Below are 22,886 nucleotides of genomic sequence, written 5' to 3'. Positions count from 1 at the left end.
GGACGTCCCCCCACCCCTTCAATCGTTCTTCACATTTCACCCCTTCAGTTCCTATTTCATCATTGGTTCGTTTCACCTTCTTTCCATCATTGCTTCCCTCCATCCCCGCAGTGGTCAATTCCACTTCCACATCCCTCCCTCCCGTCGCCACAACCTTAACTTTCTTAGACAACGAAAATATACCGTACTCATATTTTGGGACTCCATTTGTTATCACAGAAACAACCAACTGGTCTCCATGTCTTCGCAATCACAAACGCCGGCTGGCGATAGCGGGTATGCTGGAAGGAAGCGCGGGGGGACTTCTAATGATTCTATACCGTCGGATACTACCCCGGAGATTACTGAAACCGAGAGTGCAGTTTGGGCGTCCGGAAAGAGAAGACGCACAATTATGAGTACGGTGGAAGTCAATGTTCCGGCAAAGCGCGCAAAGACAGCTATTGCCGCCAAGGCTACCCAGTTAGTCAATGGCAAATACAAGGGCAAGAGGGCCTCACAATCCGCAACGAAATGTGACGTACCAGAGGAACCTGCTGTCCCCGGTGATCTCGGGGATATTGTCGCACCGGAAGGTCTCGAGGAGATGACCGAAACCGTGGATAACGACGATCTCATAGACGAAGAGGAAGAGCAGAACTTGACTGTGGTTCGCAATGTAACCGAATCGTGCTTCCTCAAAGGCGTTGCCATTCCGCGATTGACATTTCCAAAATCGCAGTACGAAGGGTTTGATTTTGGAATGCCCATCGAGAAAGAAACTGAAGTCCTTGCAAAGCTTCTAGTATGTCTGCCCCCACTTCAGCTTGAGGTGGCCCATACTAACAGCCTGCAGAAAGCCGAGGCAGATGGGGCAGGCGATGTTGTTATGTCTGAATATGACTTTAGTTGCTTCTCCCTCGATCGCTTCACCATATATTACCCAACTCGCAAGCGATTGAGCGGCGAAATGACACTGCTCAGTAACTTGAATGTCCATCGTGGCGATAATCTCCTCTTGTTTGATGGAGTGCTTAGCGACGAGGCCGGAGAGAGTCACTATGTGGAGGGTGTTGCGTTCTCCCTCCTTTCGGTTGGGAACTATGAGAACAAGGAGTCCCATGACGTCTCAGGCAATATCTGGATTCAGACACCCGGCGCAAGAGATAACAATACCTGGTACGAGTTGAAGAATCCGTCCGACGAGTATACCGAGTATTGGGAAGCATTTGTTTGGTTAGCAAACTTGTCCAAGCATGTCATGTAAGTTTCCGCATTTCGTGTCCATCCAATCATTTGTTGGCCAACTAACTGGTGGTGTAACCGATAGAGACTTCATGGTTGAAAAGGAAGATGTTGTTTTGCTAGATTTCAAATCCGACTTCATCGACTGGCTTAAGGTCCATCACTCGGAATCTGGTGCCTTTCAAAAGTGGCATGCAAAGTACGGCAAGGATGATTTTCGCCAGGCCATAGCTGCTCATCGCGACTGGTTATGGAATCAAGTCTTCAACGGCTCTACTGGTTTGAATAAATGCAAGCTCTGGGAAGAGGTCAGATATCTTAGCGCCATCGATCCCGTTCCAGGAACAGTGGAGAGGAAAACAGTAGTTACTCCTTGGGTCCATGAGTGTTTCGACCATATGTTCGGTGAGAATTTGAAGAAAGTTGTTCCCCCGCCGAAAGATATTGGAGCAACACTGGAGGCCGTCGCTATCCCTATCGCTAGTCGTATGAAGCGCGACAGGACAGGAAATATCCTGCGCACGAAGGTCACCTCTGTTGAGCCAGGTACTGTCGTAGCGCTTGGACGGGAGGGGACTGAGTGGAGCAAGAAGATTATGGTCTGGTATGCCTACGTGCACAGCATTGATACTGATCGGGGCGATAACAAGCCTGATCTGGGACCGGAATTGAAAGTCATATGGCTGTACGCACATGAAGATACCATTCTTGCGAAGGGAAAATATCCACACCACAATGAGGTAAGATAAATGCCAGCCCATATATGGTCTTGCCCCACCACCCTCGAGATTAGAAAAGAGGAACTAATAATGAGTGGTGTAGTTGTTTTTTAGTGATCATTGCAATTGCAACGAGAAACCAATACATCTCAGTGACTTGATAGGAATTGTCCCTGTAGACTTCATGGTCGGCCCCGGTGAGTCCGGGAAAGAGTTCTTCATTCGCCAAAAGTACCGCACTTCAGATCCTGCGTTTATTACTCTGACGAAGGCCGACTTGATATCGTGCGCCTGCGGTCCAGGAATCACTTGCTACGAAGAAGTCAGCTTAAACTTCGAAGTTGGTGATACCGTCCTGCTTGGAAGCAAGAAGCAGGATCGCGATTCACTAGACCCCGTCATGATCCATGCGTTCAATAGTAAGGAAGGGATGATTGCTATCCGCGTCTTTGAGAGGAAAAGCCGGTACGACCCGAAAGCTAAGCCGAATGAGGTTTTGTGGACTCCGGCCGTAAAGCCCGTGGGGCCAGAGTTTATCTATAGGCGTTGTCACGTCCGATTTGTCTCCGAGGCAGATGTTCAAGCCGGGAAGATTCCGGTGCCGTACGGCCGTGATGGAACTGGCGACTGTTTCATCATGAGTGCATTCATAGATACAGATCGCAAGATCAAGCCGTACACCCGCGATAGTTTCCCAGAATCCCTTCGGGAGGGATATTGTATCAACTCTCCGTTGCCCAATGATAAACCACGCATGAAAGGCATGGATCTCTTCTGTGGGGGGGGTAGCTTTGGAAGAGGTCTTGAAGAGGGTGGTGTCATTGACATGAAGTGGGCCGTTGATATTGATGTTCCGGCGATAGCCACATATCGGGCGAACCTCCGTAACCAAGACACTGCTTTGTATTTGGGAAGTGTGAACAACTACATGGAGGATGCGATTCGTGGCAAGTATAGTCATCTGGTTGCTCATCCTGTACGCTATCCGCTTTTGACGTAAATCGGCTCCCTGCTTCTGTTGCTGACATTGTGATGTAGGACGAGGTCGACTTTATCAGCGCTGGCAGTCCTTGCCAAGGTTTCTCGAATGCAAACCAACTTAAAAATAACGATACTGGTTTGAGGAATTGCTCCCTCGTAGCCTCGGTGGCTACCGCTGTGGACGTCTTTCGTCCTAGGTACGCCTTGCTCGAGAATGTGGGTGGACTTGCGAGCACAAGGAAACTTAGCACCGGGGTGGAAGTTAATGTATTTGCTCAGCTTGTCTGCTGTGTTGTCGGGATGGGCTATCAGACTCAGCAATTCACTCTCGACAGCTGGTCTTTTGGGAGTGCCCAGTCCAGAACTAGACTTTTTTTAAGCATTGCCGCCCCAGGAACGGGTCTGCCGCCGCGCCCAACTCGCAGTCACGACCACGGACCATTTGTAAAAAAGAGAGGCCTCTTCACCGCCCCCAATGGAGACAAGTTTGCCCAGAGAGAAATCGAGGGACCCTGTCCATACAGCCTTGTTACCTTTAAGAATGGGATGCGAGGCCTTCCAAACCTCGGCACTGGGCACGTCGGTGCATGCATCCCATTCCCCGACCACCGCCACTCCCGCACAGAGAATAATCTAACCAGGACCTTGATCTCCCACGTTCCAAAATTCGGGCAGAATAGAACCTGGAGGAAAGCGCTGGATACAGGCGTGATGCCAGTGCTCTTTGGCGATAAAGTTACCAACAAAACTAAGCTTGTTCCTAATTGCCGCTCTTGGTCCAGACTTGACGAAGATGGCCTTTGCCGTACTGTGACTACTCAGTTGACCCCCCAATGCGCCTTTACGGGTACCTGGGTTCACCCGATGGAGGATCGCCTCATAACAGTCATGGAAGCCCGCCGTGCGCAATCATTCCCGGATGATGAGGTCCTCCTCGGGAATAATGCACAGGCATTCAAAATCGTCGGAAACAGCGTTGCCAGATCTGTTGCTCTCGCCTGGGGGGTTTCTATGCGTTATGCTTATCTAGAGCAGCATAATATCCTCAGAAGATAAACATTGTAAGTATATATGCCTTGAATGTCTCGCGTGTTTCCGATCAATTGGAGTGCCGAACTAACATGTCTGCCATATAGTTTTCCCTTTCTCATCGAATGCCTTGTCTTCTCGTTTTATCTTAGTGCCTCTATTTCATACCGGAGTTCTAGCATAGGTTTGGCGCTGGTTAAAAGCATGTGTTCGTTCTTTTGTATTAGTAGCTTGCCTATACTCTTTTTCCTTGTCCCTTCTCTCTAACCTTTTTAAACTTCTGTTCCCTCGATTTCTTTTGTTCGACTTGACCGTCGATCATGTTGTAATAGTGGTGAGGATAGGATGGGGAGTCAAGGGATTCGGGGTTAAGGGGTGGGATTGGGTCGACTATGTTGGTAATGAGGGATGCAGGTGAAAATGACGTACACTCGCATGGAATGTATGGAGCTTGACGCACACTAGGTGTATCATATTCTGAGTCAAAGTCTCATAAAACCCTAGTCCTGAGTCTTTGATTTCTGCTTTGTATTGCTTTTCAGATGAGATGAAGAGGTGCCGTGATCTTCCTTCGTAACTAGGTCTAGATAGACATGACTAATCGCTCCTACAACGCATTAAACTCAGCCTGATACTAGCGGTGAATAGGTAGGTGTAGAATTTTAGTAGAAAGAATTCTAGACGACCCAACAAAGGTCCGCAAACACCAGTCCTTGACCGTCATCGGTCTAACTGAGTTTCAAAGTCAATTGCCCGTTCGCTCCCCCACAAGACACCACCTAAATTGGATGCAAGGATTTCTTCAATACCTTCCGGATATCAATTGGATAGTTCACCGCCGATTAGACCCTCGTTTTCTTCCCATTTGTCTGAAATCAACCCATTATTTCCAGCCCATCTGAGGCGTGAATGGACGAGATTGAAAAGCGAGTATGGGCGAAAGGATAGATTGATAGGAAGCTAAGCCTGTTCAAAAAGTCGAGTCAAGCACAGCGATGGCGAGCAGTGACGATGGAGGGAACTAGAAAGGTGGGGTAGAGACTTGATATTTCTGTCGAATTGAATCAGAAATACCAGGAGTGTAATATGTAGAATATCCTATAATTTATAGTTTATAAATATCCCACACTAGTGGTCTGCATTACTGGCCAGTCAGCCGTCACGAAGGTTGGCCAGTCTTCTGGAGTCCCTGGTCCTTCCCACATCCCTTGGCTTCGGCGTTTTTCCTCTTGAATGACTTATTCGTTGAAGTAGCGGCAGTAGTAGCAGAAGGTGGATAACGACTACGCCTTCCTTTAAATACTTGGATCTTTGCAGCAAGGCGGGTACACTGATCTGCTTTTCGAGCTGCTGCTATTACTGCGCCTTCGGGGCCGGTGGCAGTTGTAGTAAGACCATACTTTCTATCAGTGATAGAAATAGTAGGTAGCACTGAGGAAGCATCAAACTCCGCCGCAAAAGCGAGATTATCCAAGGCGATTTCTTGCGCTTCTCCCTCCATGCCCTTGTCACCATCCTTATCTTCGCCCTCACCAGTAGTATTGACAGGTGCAACAATTGCAGAAGACTTCTTTCCTTTTCGCTCCTTCCTCTGACTCATATTCTGGAACTTCTCCTCCCGCCCACCCACAGTCTTAGGCTCGGATTCAAGCCCAGTACCGGGCGCATCAGGGTCCAACCTCGCCTTTTTCGAAATAACGCTTTTTGCTTTGGTTTGCTTGCGTTTGTTCCATTCGCTCTATAGTAGTGAATAGCATGAGCCTCTCCCCCAGAATGGAAAAAGTAAACTAACATGATAAAAGGTGGAAGGCTTACCGTATTATCTCCATCACCATAGTAATATTTTGCCGGAATTAGCTCCAGCAGGGAGGTAAATTCGCGAGAGTGTGATTGCAGACGGTCCTATTGCCGGTCAGGTTAATTGCTTCCCCCAGAAGGAGATAGATAAGAAAGGAAAATATACCCCAACAGCAGACGCCGAAATTGTAATTGGCTTTGCCGTAACCATTGCCGAATTATTACAATTTGTCACAACTAATGGTAGTGTGGCGTTGATACTGATGGATGGATGATGGTGAAAGATGAATGTTGTTTAACCTAGCTGCTGTGGGGTGAGATGGAAAGAAAGTTGGTTCGTGCCAAGAATGAAACTCAATCTTTGCCAAGCCTCAAATTGAAGTGTTCGGCAGGTTCCATGAACCACCAGTGTGCTCATCACTGCGCTACTCGAGTATTCACGCAGATAAGTATAACTTGCAGATTCCAAACCGGAATAATAATTATTGTAGGATCTTGTTTTTTTCTTGTTCGACTGATTTATTCAAATTCTTTCTTTTTCTCTATGCTCTCGCAGGGAAAGAGATGCTGGTTTTAGAGAGTATAGGGATATTTATGAAAAAATGTTTATCATATCGTAGATATCAGCCGTTCTGGGGTACGTGCGTTTTGCACAAATATGAAACCAAGAGAGGAAGAAAATTAAGTGGAGGGGGATGAGGGAGAGGAAAGGGAAAGGGATGAAGGGATGAAGGGATGAAGGGATGAAGGGATGAAAGCCAACTATGTTTAGACTCGTAATGTGATTGAGTGCGGTAATATACTCGCATCATACTGTATCCCACCCTTTCTGCCCTGTCCACGTACGGTAGATAGCCTGCGGGTTGGGAGTTTCCAACAGGAGGTCACTCCATATTAATTGGCTATCATGAAGCTCACTGCTGCACCCACCTGACTTTCTTGATTATTGGATACCTGAAAGGCTACAATGAGGAATTGGTATTCGAGAGAATCAAGAACACATATTATTACATCTCTAATTTTCGTCACGGAAATCCTTTGCATCGGTGAGTGGAACATACAGGACTCCGTACTGCTTCTCCTTCTTTACGTTTCCTCCCTCGTCCTTGTCAACCTGCCAAATATACTGACTGAAGCCTCCATCAACTGGTATAAACATCCTATGGCACATTGGGTCAATTAAGTAATCAATCGTCTCGCATGGGGTGGAAGATCTGTAGGCACATACCTGCCTGGTGCCTTAAGTTGATCGATAAGCGCCTGTGGCATGATAGATGCTGCAGCACCAACATGAATCGCGTCAAACGGTCCTATCGAATATTAGTCCCGAAACTATAAATGTTTCTCGGAATTAGATGGAGCAGCTCACCACCTTCTGGATAACCAAGCCTTCCATCCCCTCGAATGATTTTTATTGTCCCATCTTGAAGCATTCTGGAGTGCACGGGGTCTTTCTTTAGGTTTTCTGTGCTGAGGTCGCATAATTGCTGGATATGTTCTATACCCACTACTACTCCACCCGGGGCCTGGGACAGTCAATACCTCTGACAACTGTATACGAAAAAGAGCAATAACAGAATTCCATGGACACCCTACCACTAAGTGCGCCAGGACAGCTGTGAGGTATCCACTGCCGCTTCCGACATCAAGAACCGTCTTGCCGGGGCCCAATCGGTCTAAGAGAGCTTCAGCAGCCTGATCAAACCAAGCACATATCAGCATACCCCAGGCAGGACCAAGTGGGACGGATCTCGGTGAACCAGTTGGGAGAAGTGACGAAGAAATGATGCCTGACGTTTGCATGAATATGGGGTGCTACAATATATAGCCCATTAGAGGAGAGCTTAAACATGATTTTTATAGTGGAAGGATATACCGGATATAGTAGCATCGTATCCGATTCTTTGGGGGGAGTCTTCGTACGGCATTATGGGACTGAAGTGAGCCCGGTCAACCTGTGATAATTAGATTATATTCTTCAGTTCTTCCAAACTCATAGATGCATAGATCTTGTGTGACAACTCGCTTTTCTCATAGCCTCCCGTACAGTATCGTTCTTGATGAGCCCATGTCTAAACAGATTGGATATAAGACCTTCGTTGCTGGTAGAAGAGCATCTCCAACTCATTTTGAATAACTTGAAGAATCGCAGAATAATTAAAATTCAGCCGATCAGACACCGGTAATGAAGGATCCGTTGATTTTTTAGGTAAGGGGACCAACGTCAACCCTCTCTCTGCTGGCGGTTAAATAGCGAATGGTGGCGGAAAAAGGGTGATTGTTGTGGGGGGATGGAACCCCGCGGGAACGTCATTATTGCACCACAGGTACAAGTAGTACCGTCTGCAAGTCAACGAACAAGTAGTGCAGCTACATACGTACCTAATTGTACTTCCGATACAGCACGGAAATTTACAAGGTATAGGATACCCGTAAAGATCAAGCTGAAAATAAGAGCCAAATCGATTCTCAAGGCTCATAGCTTTACAAAGCACCTAAAATAATTTTATATGGGCTCGGTAAGTTGCCATTGTGCACAGTGGGTTTGGTCTCACGGAATGGTAAGCCAAAGAGAGATTTCAATATACCTTACATGCAAATCCCATTTTCTACATAATTCAGAGAGCAAGAAAAAGCAATTACCAGTAGCGAAACAAGCTAAACAGAAAAGAGAACACCCGACATTGAGTAGGGGGACGACGAGGATAACAAAAAGGAATCGCTCCAGGATAAAGAAAGACCATCAGTGAGCTAATTGACTATGCCCAACCCTCCCACACCATTCCATCCTCACCTGAAAGGAGACCCACACAAGCAAAACTGCCCGGATCGCGGGGTGGCGGCAAGTGGATCAATAGACGCGAGGAAGAATGCCTGGACCTGCAGCCCAGGCGCCCAGGGAATAGATAAAGGAGAGTATGGTGAAAGGAAAGGAGAATAGTCCCACAACCAGGGATATTATACTGCTCGCGCAGGTTGTTCGTCGTCAGCAATAACAGCCGTACCGAGGCCGCGATCTGGGCTTGCCAACACAACTTGTTCTGTCCTCCTGGCTCTCATAAAGCTGCTCACAGATCTGATAAGGATGAACCAGCCGACTACCATCAGCGCGTAGCTGATCCATTCGTTTCGACCTATGCCATCTTCGGGGGTGTCTGTAACCATATCAGCAACCCCAAAGTCGTAGGAATTCGGCTCTGATGGCTCGTTTTCCGGGGGTGGGGCACCGCCAGTGTAGTCATCCGGACGGGAACGCATGTAAAATCCATATTGAATTAGTGTAATCCCTAACCCAGCACGAGATCCGTTCTTTGCAGCGTGAGTTGTATGAAGGAGGTAAGTGAGAAGAAATCCGACGAAAGTGAATGACATTGAAACTGATGAGGAGTTAGCACTATCCACTCTATCAAGAGAGGAGTGTATCATACTCATTGCGTTCCAAATGAAAGCAAAAACTGAACCAACTGGTAAACCATCAATGAAAACCTCGTCTGCGGACATGCCAGGGGCAAGGATCGTAGTTTCCCAATACGGGGGCGTTGCATCAGCGGCCGCTTGCTCGTATGACTATTGCAAAATGACGAGCATGAGAACCAAATTCCAATCAACGTTTGTCAAGACTTACAGGAGGGTGTTCTTCGAGTTTCTCAGCCACTGTGGGCTTCGCGCTTAGGTTCGCAAACACTCCATCTGTCTGCCCACCACCGACAGCTCTTCCTGGCATTGCCGCAAAAGTGGAGGCGGAGGATACAGGCGCAGACAGTCCGGTCATTGCCGACGGTGCCAGGGGTATTGACTCATGGTTAAAGTTGGAGTTTTGGGAACCTCGAACGTTTCTCATATCATCGTCCTCACCATCACTCAGACTATCAAAGGATTCTGATAGGGCGGAGTCCGAGTCGGGTGTGCCCGAACGCGAATGGAAAGAAGGAGGGGGGGAGTTGGGTATCTGAATGGTGGTGACACCTGGTCGGGATGAGATAGATACCGAAGAACCAGTTGTTATGTTTCCATGAATGTCGAGGTCCTCATCGTCCTCAGCAGCAATCTAAGGAAATATGGAGTAAGCCTTGGGCAGCAAACAAGGTCTGCATGGATTGGATGAAGGACACAAACCTTCTCATATCTCGGACCCATGACGGACAGATCAGGAACCTGAGCACAGGAGAGACAAGAAGAATGTGGAGCAAGGGATGACACTGCGATAAAGAGAACCAGCAATAAAAAATAAAAATGAAAAAGCTCAAGTGGTACGGTGTGGGTGGAGAAGGTTGGAAAACTCGAGGAAGATCGGAGGCGACGGCGAGGGGTGATCTAACATAGACAGAAGAGAGGAAACCCTAACCTTAGCCTAATTTGGATGCTAAAACCGCCCAGCCCCATGCGTTGCGGGCTCCGCCACAGCTCCCCATGCGGAAAAGTTCGGCTTGGTCGGCTCTGAATACGCATCACTTGTCACCGCAGCCACTTGCTGAATGACCGTAAGATACAAGTACGGTACCGTACAGTACGATAGTCTACGGCGCTGTGCTGTCTTAGTCCGAAGCATTAAACGAAATCGAAACATACCATAGAACCCTAGCCTCAAATATTACTATTCGTGCCAAGGTTATGGCTAGCCGCCACAACCCCTGACTGCTCGCTCGCTCATAAGATTGGTTATTCCTCCGGAGTGATGGATACAAGTACCGGTAGTTCATTATGACATTATAGCACTTTGTGGCTTATATTGTGGGTGAACATAACTGTGTGGCTGAAAGTAATTTTGCGGCTCGATCCAACCTTGTAGCTTAATCATACTATTGTGACTCAACATAGTATCCCCACTGCGGCTGCGACATTCTAGCACCATTTAAAAGATTAATCACTACCATAGTCTTATATGAAAATGTTAAGGTGGTGCTCGGCTTGTACTAATTTAAGGGGATGCTTGGCTCGAGAAGTTGATCGATTGAAAACACGTCTTTATATGTACTGTGCAACAATCTCCAAATTTAATCCATCTGATAAAAAAATACAATCTATTCCATCTAATCTGATGCAACATGGCTGTCATGGAATATCATAGGATTTGTGCAGTCTAAAACATGCACTAGAATTTCCCTTGTTTTTATATCATTATATCAACAGGGACTGACTGTAGGAAAATGGATCCTGAGGGTGCCACCATACCGAGATGAATTCTTCTGGGAATAAATATAATAAAATTTCAAAGTCTTAGCATTAGAGTTTGAAGAAACAAAATGGTAAAACTTAATATCATTAAGCCACAGCTTTACTCAATTAAGTCCTGATCTGGAGAGGTAGTTGTTTGCCAAAGTAGATGAGAACTTGTATATACTTAGGTAGATTTTGTATACTGCCAGTTTCTCAACATTACTACTCTGCATTTGCCAGCACTCAACTCCCTTGGGCTGTCTAGTCAACCTCAACAGGTAGGACCAAAGATTCTCTATAGCAAACTAGACTACTCTGTGGTTTACTAACATCCACTCAACAGAAGTATTGTAGCTGTTGTATCTACAATTCAACTATATGAGTAAAAATTCTTCTTATTGTGGACATGTTAGTGGTAAGCTATCATGCCAGAGTGTATGTAATACCAACTATGGGACTCTCTACCCATATTTACTTAGTCTTCTACAAGTATTCGCAGCCCCTGAACATCTATCTAGTTCTACTCTATTCCATATTATTCCAGATGATGGCTATGTAGCTCCTCTGATTAAACCCTTTTGATGTTAACTACTAATAAGCACAACCCACAGCCAACGCTCCTAGAAGTAGGTCTCATTATGACTACAGACTATTGTCTTAGAGTCCTTAATGATTTCTCTAATACTATTACACCTCTGGGGTAATGGACTATGGTTACCTCACCTTGAGGCCTCTTGTAATCTTCATACTACTTCTTACTTCAGAGTGGTATTACTCTATCAGTTGTGGTCTGTTTTGCACGAAACTACCTAGAGACCACTCTCTAGGTTCACCTCTTCCCCATTATATATCCTTTGGACAACTTCCACTTAACTGGACAGAATAAGCGTATATGGTATTACTAGAGTGTTTCTGCTTGTAGACTTTTACTAGACTTATAGCAACTCTTCAGACACTAGCCCATAATACTAGCGACTTATAGTAGAGCTAGAGGAGTTGTGTTAGCCACTACACCTCCAAGTTACAACTTACTTGAAGCTTAACAGGCTTTGTGCAAGTGATCCACACCACCTGAGATTTAAACATGTGATATAGTTTCTTCTTTACAACCAATCTAGAAACTTTCCCTGAAGTCATGCGTGACAAGTTGCTTTTAAGGTAAGGTAACTTGGCTCCATAACAGTGTAACTTGTAGTTTAAGGCAGGGTAACCCTTGTCTGATGGTAGGGTAACTCTACCTAGACTCACCATTACACCATTCAGGGTAATACCTAAAATGACTACTTGTATTGTCCGGGGACAAAATTAACTAGCTGTCAATGGCCGGAAAATCTTTGGTGATAACAACCACACTCCCCCACCAACCCACTATCATGAAAATCCAAAAGAAAATTAAAAAATATAAATACATAGTAGAAATTAATATTTAGTATGCCATCCATCAGCCTTAATAATTGCTTCCACCCTATCCACCATTGATCCTGCCAAAGTATCAACAACCTTTGGGTCCAGAAGTTCCCAACAATGAGTGATAGCCTCCTCTATAATTTTTTGGATCTCATTGACAGGGCCCTTCAGGAGAAACAGCTCAGGATAGTGCTTATGAAGCTTGTCTTTCACCAGAGACCAAACATTTTCAATTGGATTGAGGTCTGGTGAATAGGGAGAAATTTCCATCAGGGAAATTCTATTTCTCCTGAGCCATCTCCTGAAAGGCAAGTGAGTCTTAGCATTGTCAATGATCAAAAATACCTCTTCCTCTCCAACATGCTCCTTGATATCCTCCCATATCCCTGGAAAGTCATATTCATCATAAACATCAATAATTGACTTTCCAGTCACTCCACCTCCAGCAGAAGTAGGATCAGGAAAAACAGGTAAAAAAAGACCATGAGTTTAACCATAGAAACAACCAGTCATCATCTGACTAATCTTTCTCTCTCCTTTCCTAGCAGTAGGTTCAATACAATCCTTATTTTACTTTTCTTTTGGGTATCTAAATAACCATTTTCTTCTCTTTCCTCCTCCCCTCTCCACAGCTACCTCATCCCCCCACATTGCCTTCCTTCTCCACATCTGCCTTGTCCAATTCCTATAGGCTAATGCCTATTCCAATCTCTGTTGAGCTAGATCCTCATCCAAATGAACCCTCTCTTTTGCCATCCACTTTTTAAGAAGCTTTTGTGCAAGTCTTCTCTTCACAGTCTTAGCAGAAACATTGGGAACTACTCTCTCAGCAATCTCAGAGTAGCTGGTATGGCGATTTTTGAGAGCTTCTTCTACCATAGCATCATCCTGCAACTTGGCAGTTTTAGGATATTTTCCTCTACCTTTATTTTTCTCCTTGCCCTCTTGATCTCTCTTTGCAAATGTGCTTTTAACAGTACTGAGAGGAATGTCAAGGTAGTGGGAAATTTGGTGATTGGTCATTTGAGGCTCGTGTAACCCGACAATTTGTCCCCTTGTAAACTCAGAAAGGTGCTTGGAGGGAATAGGCTGTTTGGCATGACTGCGAAGAATAGGAGGCATAGTTTATTGAAAAAAAACTTAAGTAAATTGGTTTAGTTCTGGTTGGTGTAGAGCAATTTCTTTAGGAAGTGTTGAGGGAGCGGGGTGATGAGGAGGGGAGCATTGCTATTACCGTTGAGAGCTAGTCAATTTTATCCCTGGACAATATTACCCAATCCAATATGGTAACAATAGCTTCTTGCTAGTACATAAGTCCTTCTAGTGTGACATAGCATATCTGCCTGAGGTATTATACCTAACTAATAGTATCTTTACTCGGTAGATGCATGTCAACTACTATTCCTATCACAGTTGTCTCTTGACACTAGTCTGTGTATAGGTTTGCTAAATGTAATAGTACTCTGTGGAGTCTCATTATACAAGTATAATAACCTTTTTGTTTGTACTTTCGATAGTAGTAATATTTATTATTTCTTGTTTCTTATAAATTTAATAATTGTATATCTTCACTTTAGTTAACTCTTTGATTCATATCTTAACTCTTCTATCTATTTTTAATCTCTAGTATCAAATGGTTAATACTTAACATTAGACTTGATTTTGAACTGTAAAAATATTTTAAAATTGTAAGCAGATGAATTGAAATAGTTTGTGAGTACTCATCTGAAACCTTTCTGATTTAGAATTTATCAGAAAATATTTACGGAAGTAATAGATAGGAAATATTTTAAAAAGTCTATTTATATTGAGGTTATTACTTCCTTATATATAGTATATGTAAAAGACCTAGAAGATGAGCTCTTCTCTGTTATTATTCTAAAGTTAAAACAAAAGTCAAGATAAGAAGAGTAGAATATGGTTAAATTAAATTGCTTTAAAAATTATAAAGGATAATTATCAGACAACTTAAAATAATATATATGAAATTAATTGTATATACTAAAGTATTTTACTTGATTATTATCTCCATATAAATACTTATATCTATCCGCCCATATTATAGTTACATCAAATAAGACTTTCAATTTTGATAGAAAGTCAAGTATAGTAAGAACTTGTGTGTTAAATGAACTACTTTATAAGTAAAAGGGTAAAAGTATGTATTTCTCCTCCTAGTAGATAAAAAACCCTGCAGTCTCAAATACTTGAATATCGAGCTAACCGTACATGTAGCTCTTACTTATACTAAGATTGGGTAGCTCACAGCTACAAATCCTAATCACTCAGTTGTTCTCAACCTATTGTACTCTTCCAGAGTGAACTCTAGCTCAACATTCTTTTTCTTATTATTATGAGTTGTAACTTAATACAACTTTTTATAGCTTTATATAATTTATTTTATAGTTTAACATTCCTTTGTAGCTTAAAGTATATTACGGTATAAAAAATAATTATTGTTTTATGTGACTTAAAAACTCCAAGTACAAACAGTTACTCAGCAGAAGTGTTGGTGATCTGAGACAATATTTAATTGCAGTTGCATCATATGGTGGAGCAGTGCCGATGGGGTTGTTAACAGGCGTGTGTGCACGCAAGTTCAAGTTCACAATCAACAACTACTGGCACCTCTCAACATTCAACAGTCAATTGACCTGCCATAAATTAAACTAGTTAATATTTTGTATAACCTCCCCTTGCTTCTAAAACTGCAGCTACCCTATCAGGTATTGATTTCCACAACTTCTCAAAAAATTCCTCAGGAATTGTCTCTCAAACCAATAGTAATACATGTGCAAGTCTTCTCCTAACAGCCTCTTTGCCTCCTGGAGTGTCTGCAATCCTTGGATACTGCTGGTGCAATTGCTTTTTAAGTTCAACCCATACATACTCAATAGGATTTAAATCAGGGGAATAAGGGGAGTGGTCCACAACCTTAATACTGTTTTTCTCCAATCAATTCATAATACTATATGCCTTGTGAATAGGAGCATTATCTTGCTGAAAAAGAACATCTTCAAGTTGGATACTAAAGAAAATTATTTGATGAATAACAGGAAATAGATATCTTCTCAAAAGTCTAACATACCTGGTCTTCTGAATAGTTTGAGTAATAGGAACTAATGGACCTTTTCTTTTACCCTAAAAGCATCCCTAAACCATAAGCAAAATTCCCTTATCCTTCTCCTTTGTGTATATACAATCAGCCAACCACTTCTCTGCAGGTTCTCTGAATACCCATTGTTGCTTTGGATACTTGGATTTCTCCACACTGCACTTATCACTCCAAATCACCCTTTCAAAATTCTCCACCGTCCAGTCCCTATGAGCTGTAGCCCATCTCAATCTCTTAGCCACATGATCAGGCTTTAGCCTTGGTCTTAACTTGGCTATCCATTTTTTAATGTTTACTTCTCTGAGTACCCAGTCCAGTATGCAGGCAAATTTAGTAGGAAATCAAATCCAGTCACTCTGGGTAGCACAAAGAGTTACCAGTATCAAGAGAAACACTCAGTGCATAGCGATCCCTGAAGGTCCATCTGGTCATTTTCTGGTTGGACCTGGCTGCCTGTATAATTGTGTTCCATGCTGTTGACCACTCAAAATGGGGGTACGACCGGGGCGAGGGAGATTTTCAAGAGATTGGTGTTCACATGCCCATATAAGAAAGCTCTTAACTGTTGTTTATGAGTGTCTCATAATTTGAGCCACCAAGCCAATATTCCAGAGGCAGTAGAAAAAGGCGATTATATTGCCCTTCTCTGCAAGGCTCATTTCTCTTTGGGTGGTTTTAGGTGGGGTTCTTTTTTTTGCGGCATACTTCATATTTTCAGAACGCTTAACTATTGGTAAGAAAGGCAGAGGAAATCAATAAATTAATTAATTAGGTAAATGAGGCTTTGGTGGGTGTAGATTAGTAAATAGTCATGGTTGCGATGGGGTGAACGGTCATGATCAACTTTACACTTCATTGAAACGTGGCATTTTGGCGAGGCAGCTTAGTTACCTGAGACCGGTTTCACGAACACTTCTACTAAGTGACTGTATATAATATTAACAGGCTATCGCATGCATCTTTTGTAGGGCATAATATGTTTCGAAGGTAGATTGGTACCGGTTCTGTTTCTTATATCTTTTCTGTAAGATATGCGGGTAGTAGCTTCTTTACATTCAGGAGTATGCTAACTTATAGTGAAAGAAATATAATTGGAAGAAATGTAAGCAAGAATATATTTCTTGGTAGAGAAATTATTAGGTAGAGATAACTGTATAGACCTAAGAGTTGTTTAGGCCAACTAAGATTCGTTTCTGTAGATGGAGATTGCCTAGAAAGGCCGGAAATGTACTCGTTTTGTTTATGACTACTGCTAAGAGTGAAGTCAAGTAGGTAAAGTAGAATAGAATTGTAAAGACAATATTATATTGTTAGGATCTCTTCTGCATTGCTTGATGATGTCTAAAAGCTTAGGAGGCATTTCGATATTTATATTCCACCTCTGGGTGTTTGCGGACTACATCTATCCATTATAAAACTATATACTTCTTCTGATTATAACTCGCAACATCAGGTATTCTTCAAGGTGCAAACACCTGGAGACCTGGAAAATCACCACATCATCTTGGGTAATTGCGATATAGCTAACTTGAAATAATGCTGTTTCCAATAGTAATTATCCGATTGTCAGTGACTTTAAACTAATGGGCTAGTTCTTAAGTTGAACTGAGTTGGCTGCAATAGTCTCCATCATTGATGAAATGATTAGTTTCATCTGTGGGTTGTATCTGTAAGGGTAGTCGTAATTGCAACCTTTTTAGGTCGCCTGACTTTAAACCTTCATAACTTCATATTCAACTGACAAATGACTTCTAGAAAACCTCCTACTAATTTGCAGGAAGCTATTCTACAGGAATGAGCATAATTCCTCTGTTGGCAACCCTTGGTTACTTTGGGTGCTAGGGTTTCAATCACCATTCTTGCAATGTGAATTATTACAGCAAGTATTGTGCATTCCTAGACTCACTTGTAACACTCTATAAAGTCTATTGGCTTCTGCAGTAGTGTTTCTTAGAGTTCTAAACTCTTCTGATTATTATAGGGTGGGTGCAAATGCACGGGATTCTAGTTGAGATCCTTTACTATTCGATACAGTTTCTTTATGCGAAAACATCCTCTTGCTTATCGCCCGTACTAAAGATAGCACATGTTTGAAGCCTACTAACCCTCTTGGTAGTTAATGGATTTACTCTGTTCCACTTCCCAGACCTAGCTAAAGGTTCCCTCACATATATCCTGCTAATAGGATCTGGTCACAGAGATGGTAGTGATGTATATATTGTTCTGACACTTTCAATTCTGTAGCATTATATTTATAGGACGCGACTGAGATTGATATGAATGATGACATAAGAGGCCTGTAAGGGGGCTGGTGGGGAATGTAGGAGACAAGAGATTTAAATTCTGAGTGGGGTTATCCTACTTAGGGTAATTCCTAGGTATTGGATCCCAGTATTACTAACAGAAATATAAGTAAGAAAATGTTTTTCGATAGAAACAGAAGTACAAAGGTGGTTTTTTTGAAAACAAGCTAAGCAAAGTAGTAAAAGTACAGATAAATCTAAAGTTTTATGTGGAAAATATTACAAAAATGTATAAGTTTCTTGTCTATATTTAATAAAATATTTATAAGATTATTGTAAATATAACGTAATGGTAGTAATGCCTGCACTGTATAGACTTTAACCAAAATATAACTAAGTAAGTGAAAATACAGTATTTATTATTAAACATATTGAAACGTAATATATGAAAAAAAATTCAACCTTTCCCCATATTATCTACAATCAAAGAGTTTCATGATATATTGATATACAAGCTTCTCAAATATTTTGGTGTAGATATCAGTTAGGTTTGCTGTGTAGGTAAGATTTAGACGTGTAAATGAACTGCATTGTTATTTTTTTCTAATTTCAAAGAAATAGATATCGATATGTTTGGTTTAGTTCTTGAGCTAATAGCTTAATACCAGGAAATTTAAACTGTTGTTATTTGCATGTATTGTAATTAGTATAATAAGATGAGTATGATGAAGATTCTTTTAGAACAATAGAATTTGATATGTTACTGGAGTGTTAGGAATCCTGGGATCTGATACCTAGAAACCACTCAAAGTAGGGTAACCCCTCTCAAAATTGGAATCTATGGTCTCCAACACCCTCCTCCAGCCCCCTTACGGAACCTGCACATCATCATACATATTGATCTTCATTTTGTCCTGTGAATATAATACCACAGAATTGATAGTATAGGAATAACAATGTATACATCGTCGTCATCCCTCTAGCCATATCCGGTTTGCCAGATATGTATATGGGGACTATCGGCTAGGTCTAGGAACTGGAACAGAGTAGATCAGTCAACTACTTAGAAAGTTACTAGGCTTCAAAGATGTGACATCTTTGGCATATGCTGTAGGTAACAGGATGTCTTAGCGCAAGGAGTTGAGATCGAATGACAAAGGAGCTCAATGAGAAACGAATATATTCATACCTACTCTACAATAACTAGAAGTGTTTAGAATCCTGAGGGACACTATCACGGAAGCTAATGGACTTTATGTAGTGTAACAACTGGGTTTTGGAACACCTTGTAGCTGTGAGAATAATTACCAATACTAGAACAACAATTGAAGCCTTACTACCCACAGTGACCAAGGGTTGTCGACAGTGTAATTATCAATCAATCAAGTGGAATAGCATCTTGCGAATTAGTAGCAAGCCATTTAAAGGATATCTGTTGGTTGGGTATAGAGTTATGAAGGTTGGAAGTCAGGCGATGTCTGAAGGTTGCGATTTCGACTACCATTGCAGATACAACCTGTAGATGAAACTGATAATTTTATCAATGAGGGAGACAATTGGGGCCAACTCAGTTGTACTTGAGAACTAGGCCATAGGTCTAAAGACTCTGACAATCTGATAATTGCTATTGGGAACCACATGATTTCCAGTCAGCTATATCATAATGACCAAACAAAGTATGGTGATTGTCATGGTCTCTGGGTATTTACACCTTGAGGAATACCTGATGTTGCAACTTATAAACAGAAAGGGTACATAGTTGTATACTAGATAGGTGTAGTTTGTGAACACTCAGACACGGAATATAAATATCAAAGTGACTTACAAGCTTTTAGATATTATCAAGCAAAGGAGAAGAGACCTTAATATTATAATATTGTCATTATGATTCTATTCAACTTTACCTATTTGACTTCACTCTTAGTAGTCTTAATTGAAATAAGTAAAGTATTGTGGTTGCATGAATGTCTCCCAATACTTGAACAGGGATTAAAACCCGGTTACTCAAAGCAACCAAGGGTTGCCAACTGAGGGATTATTTAAAAATCCAGTGGAATAGCTTCTGGCAAATTATTAGGAAGTTATCTGGAAGATATCTGTCAGTTGAATACAGAGTTATAGGGTTTTAAACTCAGGTGACCTTGGAAGGTTACAATTATGACTACCTCCACAGATACAACCCACAGATAAAACTAATCATTTCATCAATAACAAAGACAATTGGAGCCAATTCAGTTTGACTTGAGAACTTGGCAATAATTCTAAAGACTCTAATGATCAGATAATTACTATTGGAAACAGTAATGTTCATAGTTAGTACTATTCTAATTACCAAAAAGGGTGTAGTGATTTTCAGCGTCTCAAGGTATTCACACCTTTGGAGAATATGCGATGTTGTAAGTTACAATCAGAGAGTTACATAGTTGTATAATAGATAAATATAGTCTGCGAACACTCAGATAGGAAATATAAATATTGTAGTACTTCTCAAGCATTAGACATCCTCAAGCAACAGGTGAGAGGCCACAACAATATAATATTGTTTTCTCTACTCTATTCTACTTTATCTCTTTTACTTCACTCTTAGTAGTTATAAACAAAATAAGCATAATTCGAGTGTTCTTAAACAATATCTGTCTATAGAAGGAATCTTAGTTGACTTAAGTAACGTTGAAGTCTACCAAATTGTCTCCTCCTAACAATTGGAGAATGAAGTCGAGTGGAAGCTTGGAGTCTACATAGCTAGTATTAAGGGAGCCTATGTATTTTCCACTATGGGGAATCATAGAAATAAACTGGACAATATATAAAAAAATAAAGTTTAAAGTATATATTCTATGTGACTAGATTCTAGTTGTTGTAGAAGTTGATCATCAGCCAATCCTAGATACTAGATAAGGTTGTACTTAAAGGGAAGCTAAAAAGTATAGAGAAAATTCTTTGTAAGATGAAGAGGGAAGCATCTAGAAGTCCAGAGTTGCCCAAGCTATTTGCTGAGAACATTTGGAATAAACAGCTTAGGACCAAGAGGAGAGAAAAGAAGTAATGTAGCATGCTAGCTAGCAGCTAGGTACCAGTATAAACAGAAGAAAGTATTTGGCAGTAAAGTATAGACTAGTCAGCTGTGGAGTAAAGAGGTGATAGTAGGATACTAGAAGATTGTAACATTAGAGAGGCCAAAGGAAGGAGAGATCTAAATGTTGAAACAACTACTAGAAACATATTCAGGTCATAACTAGGTAGACTCCTTAAGTCTACAATGTTCTCATATAGATTTCCATATTTCTCAGTGGCCCTGCTTATGAGAGATATAGCATTACTTAGTGTACTAGATACTACTACAAGCAAGAAGTAAAGAGGAGCAGAATGGTGAAATTAACTATTGCCTATTGAAAGGTTCTCAAAAGGGTAGACCTCAAGAGAAAATGTAAAAGCAGTATTCCAATATAATAGAAAAATGGAAAGAGATGGCTCAGTCTCCATCTTATAGGAGGATCAGATACAACAAGTGGTAAGTAAAGTCTTCAGTATTGAGGTGTTCTTAAATGGGAAATAAATTTCAATTACCAGATGTGTAGCAGAAAGGAAAGATGACTAAGTACTAAGAGAAATTAGTAATAGTATGTTTTATCTAGATTTGTATATTGTGAGGACATAGCCTATATGAATTAGTGGTGGCTAGTTGATTGGATAACTGCTAAGGCTAAGTTACTAGTTTGAAAAATTGAAAATTCTGTTGACTATGAATTTGAGAGAAAAAAAACTAAAGTTGTAACAATTTAATTACTACTCTTTTTTCATCCTCTGTTTCTGCTACAACTCTAGTAATTGAAAACTCAGTTCTATTTAGAAAGATCTCAAAACCATAAACTTGTCTTATTACTTATTAGGTCTGGTTCATTCTTTAAGGTAGGGATAAAGCTATTACTCTTTCTTTAGTAATCATGTTGGGACACTGCTCTTACTTACACTTTAGATATCTAATCTCTTAAGACCTGCCTTCTTGCTTCTCCTAAGATCTTGTAATATGAGCTCTTATTTCTAATAGACTTTTACATTAGCCTTGCCTAGCCTCAGTGTGGTAGTATTTTACATTTTTCCTGTAATTGTCATGAACATGGCTTGGCATGGAAAAGGCTTTCACATAACTCATGATTATAAGTAATAGGTATGTTATTGTTTCATGCATATGCTATTTTGATCATATGACTTGTTTAGAGTATGATTTATTATATTTCGCACATGACTTGATTATGAGTCATGAGATGTGTGCCTGGCGAGTGTGCCTTGCAAGCATACCTTGCAGGTATGCCTTACGCAAACAATTTATGTTTTGCACATGATCTCGCTATAATGTTATGGATTCACACATGTGACCACTTTGAATCATATGACTTGTTTATTGCCTTATGATTGGTTTAGGAGTTTTTGCACATGACATTCCTACCAGGTCAGGGGTTTTTGCACATGGAACCACTTTAGTTATATGATTAGTTTGTTATGATTTGGTTTCTTGCATATCACTACTTTGGGTCATATGACTTAGGGTGGGAAGAACACTATATAAGAAGGCCAGTATGGCCGAGGAGCATAGGTTCTTCATACTTTGTTCTAAGTACTTTCCCTACTTATTACTTTAACAAATATAAAACACCTTTACACGTTTTATCATTATCACTATCTTTATTGCTACTATGATAAGAATACTTTTCAAGAAAGATAGTTAGAGAAAGCTTATGATAGGCATTTCCGATAGAAGACAAAGGTCTTGTACTATAGGTAACATAGGCAGAGGCCTATTGCTATGGTAAGATGAGAAGAAGAAAGAAGAAGAGAAGTATCGTTTTCTATTGTCATAAACTAACCATCCGAAGGGGGATCATTACAGTAATAGATGGTAGAAAATACAGTTAGTAGTACATGTTTATATTGATTTCCTCTTACATCTCCCTAAAAACTCTGGCTTTGCTTTCGTCTTCTTAACAGAGCCCAGTTAATTTAACCATCCCCTTCTTCCTTACTTCTTACAGTTAGTAGTATTTTGTCTACTAAGTGTTGCTATCTCTCTTTAATAAAACTCTTAAGTGTACTGTTACAGTTAATAAAACCTATACCTATACTAGTATCAAGAAACTACTGTGATAGCAATTGTATTAGAAAAAAGTCTACTGTGTGGAGGTAAAGTTTATCAGATATCCTAGTTGAACATGCCAT

General features: G+C 41.3%; 4 protein-coding genes; 1 reads left to right on the top strand and 3 right to left on the bottom strand.

Moving 5' to 3' along the window:
- Positions 1-949: 949 nt before the first annotated feature.
- On the top strand, positions 950-4,378 carry GSTUM_00003328001 (uncharacterized protein; the record flags this gene model as incomplete). XM_002836981.2 has 4 exons in its annotated part: positions 950-1,242; positions 1,310-1,964; positions 2,047-2,919; positions 2,982-4,378. 4 exons carry the CDS (start codon positions 950-952, stop codon positions 3,978-3,980), a joined length of 2,820 nt encoding a protein of 939 aa, XP_002837027.1. The 3' UTR covers positions 3,981-4,378.
- A 651-nt stretch (positions 4,379-5,029) lies between these two features.
- On the bottom strand, positions 5,030-6,004 carry GSTUM_00003327001 (uncharacterized protein). XM_002836980.2 has 3 exons: positions 5,917-6,004; positions 5,769-5,855; positions 5,030-5,691 (listed from the first exon to the last, which is right to left on the bottom strand). Exons 1-3 carry the CDS (start codon positions 5,959-5,961, stop codon positions 5,113-5,115), a joined length of 711 nt encoding a protein of 236 aa, XP_002837026.1. The 5' UTR covers positions 5,962-6,004; the 3' UTR covers positions 5,030-5,112.
- Positions 6,005-6,765: 761 nt separating this feature from the next.
- GSTUM_00003326001 (uncharacterized protein) lies at positions 6,766-7,878 on the bottom strand (the record flags this gene model as incomplete). The annotated part of the gene is made up of 6 exons (XM_002836979.1): positions 6,766-6,910; positions 6,979-7,060; positions 7,120-7,276; positions 7,347-7,445; positions 7,601-7,705; positions 7,798-7,878. 6 exons carry the CDS (start codon positions 7,876-7,878, stop codon positions 6,766-6,768), a joined length of 669 nt encoding a protein of 222 aa, XP_002837025.1.
- Positions 7,879-8,306: 428 nt separating this feature from the next.
- On the bottom strand, positions 8,307-10,023 carry GSTUM_00003325001 (uncharacterized protein). XM_002836978.2 has 4 exons: positions 9,867-10,023; positions 9,376-9,798; positions 9,179-9,317; positions 8,307-9,127 (listed from the first exon to the last, which is right to left on the bottom strand). Exons 1-4 carry the CDS (start codon positions 9,885-9,887, stop codon positions 8,709-8,711), a joined length of 1,002 nt encoding a protein of 333 aa, XP_002837024.1. The 5' UTR covers positions 9,888-10,023; the 3' UTR covers positions 8,307-8,708.
- Positions 10,024-22,886: the final 12,863 nt, after the last annotated feature.

The sequence above is a fragment of the Tuber melanosporum genome (assembly GCF_000151645.1).
Source record: "Tuber melanosporum whole genome shotgun sequence assembly, scaffold_169, strain Mel28".
In the NCBI taxonomy this organism is placed as follows: domain Eukaryota; kingdom Fungi; phylum Ascomycota; class Pezizomycetes; order Pezizales; family Tuberaceae; genus Tuber; species Tuber melanosporum.
This window is presented reverse-complemented; position numbering and strand designations above follow the sequence as displayed.

What these genes read in the sequence shown, in the direction of transcription:
- GSTUM_00003327001 (XM_002836980.2), bottom strand. Translation starts at nt 5,961, where the DNA reads ATGGTTACGGCAAAGCCAATTACAATTTCGGCGTCTGCTGTTGGG. An exon ending in TTTCGGCGTCTGCTGTTGGG is followed by an intron (nt 5,856 to 5,916) that starts GTATATTTTCCT and finishes GACCGGCAATAG; the next exon opens with GACCGTCTGCAATCACACTC. An exon ending in ATGGTGATGGAGATAATACG is followed by an intron (nt 5,692 to 5,768) that starts GTAAGCCTTCCA and finishes TCACTACTATAG; the next exon opens with AGCGAATGGAACAAACGCAA.
- GSTUM_00003325001 (XM_002836978.2), bottom strand. Translation starts at nt 9,887, where the DNA reads ATGGGTCCGAGATATGAGAAG. An exon ending in TGGGTCCGAGATATGAGAAG is followed by an intron (nt 9,799 to 9,866) that starts GTTTGTGTCCTT and finishes ATATTTCCTTAG; the next exon opens with ATTGCTGCTGAGGACGATGA. An exon ending in AACTCGAAGAACACCCTCCT is followed by an intron (nt 9,318 to 9,375) that starts GTAAGTCTTGAC and finishes ATTTTGCAATAG; the next exon opens with TCATACGAGCAAGCGGCCGC.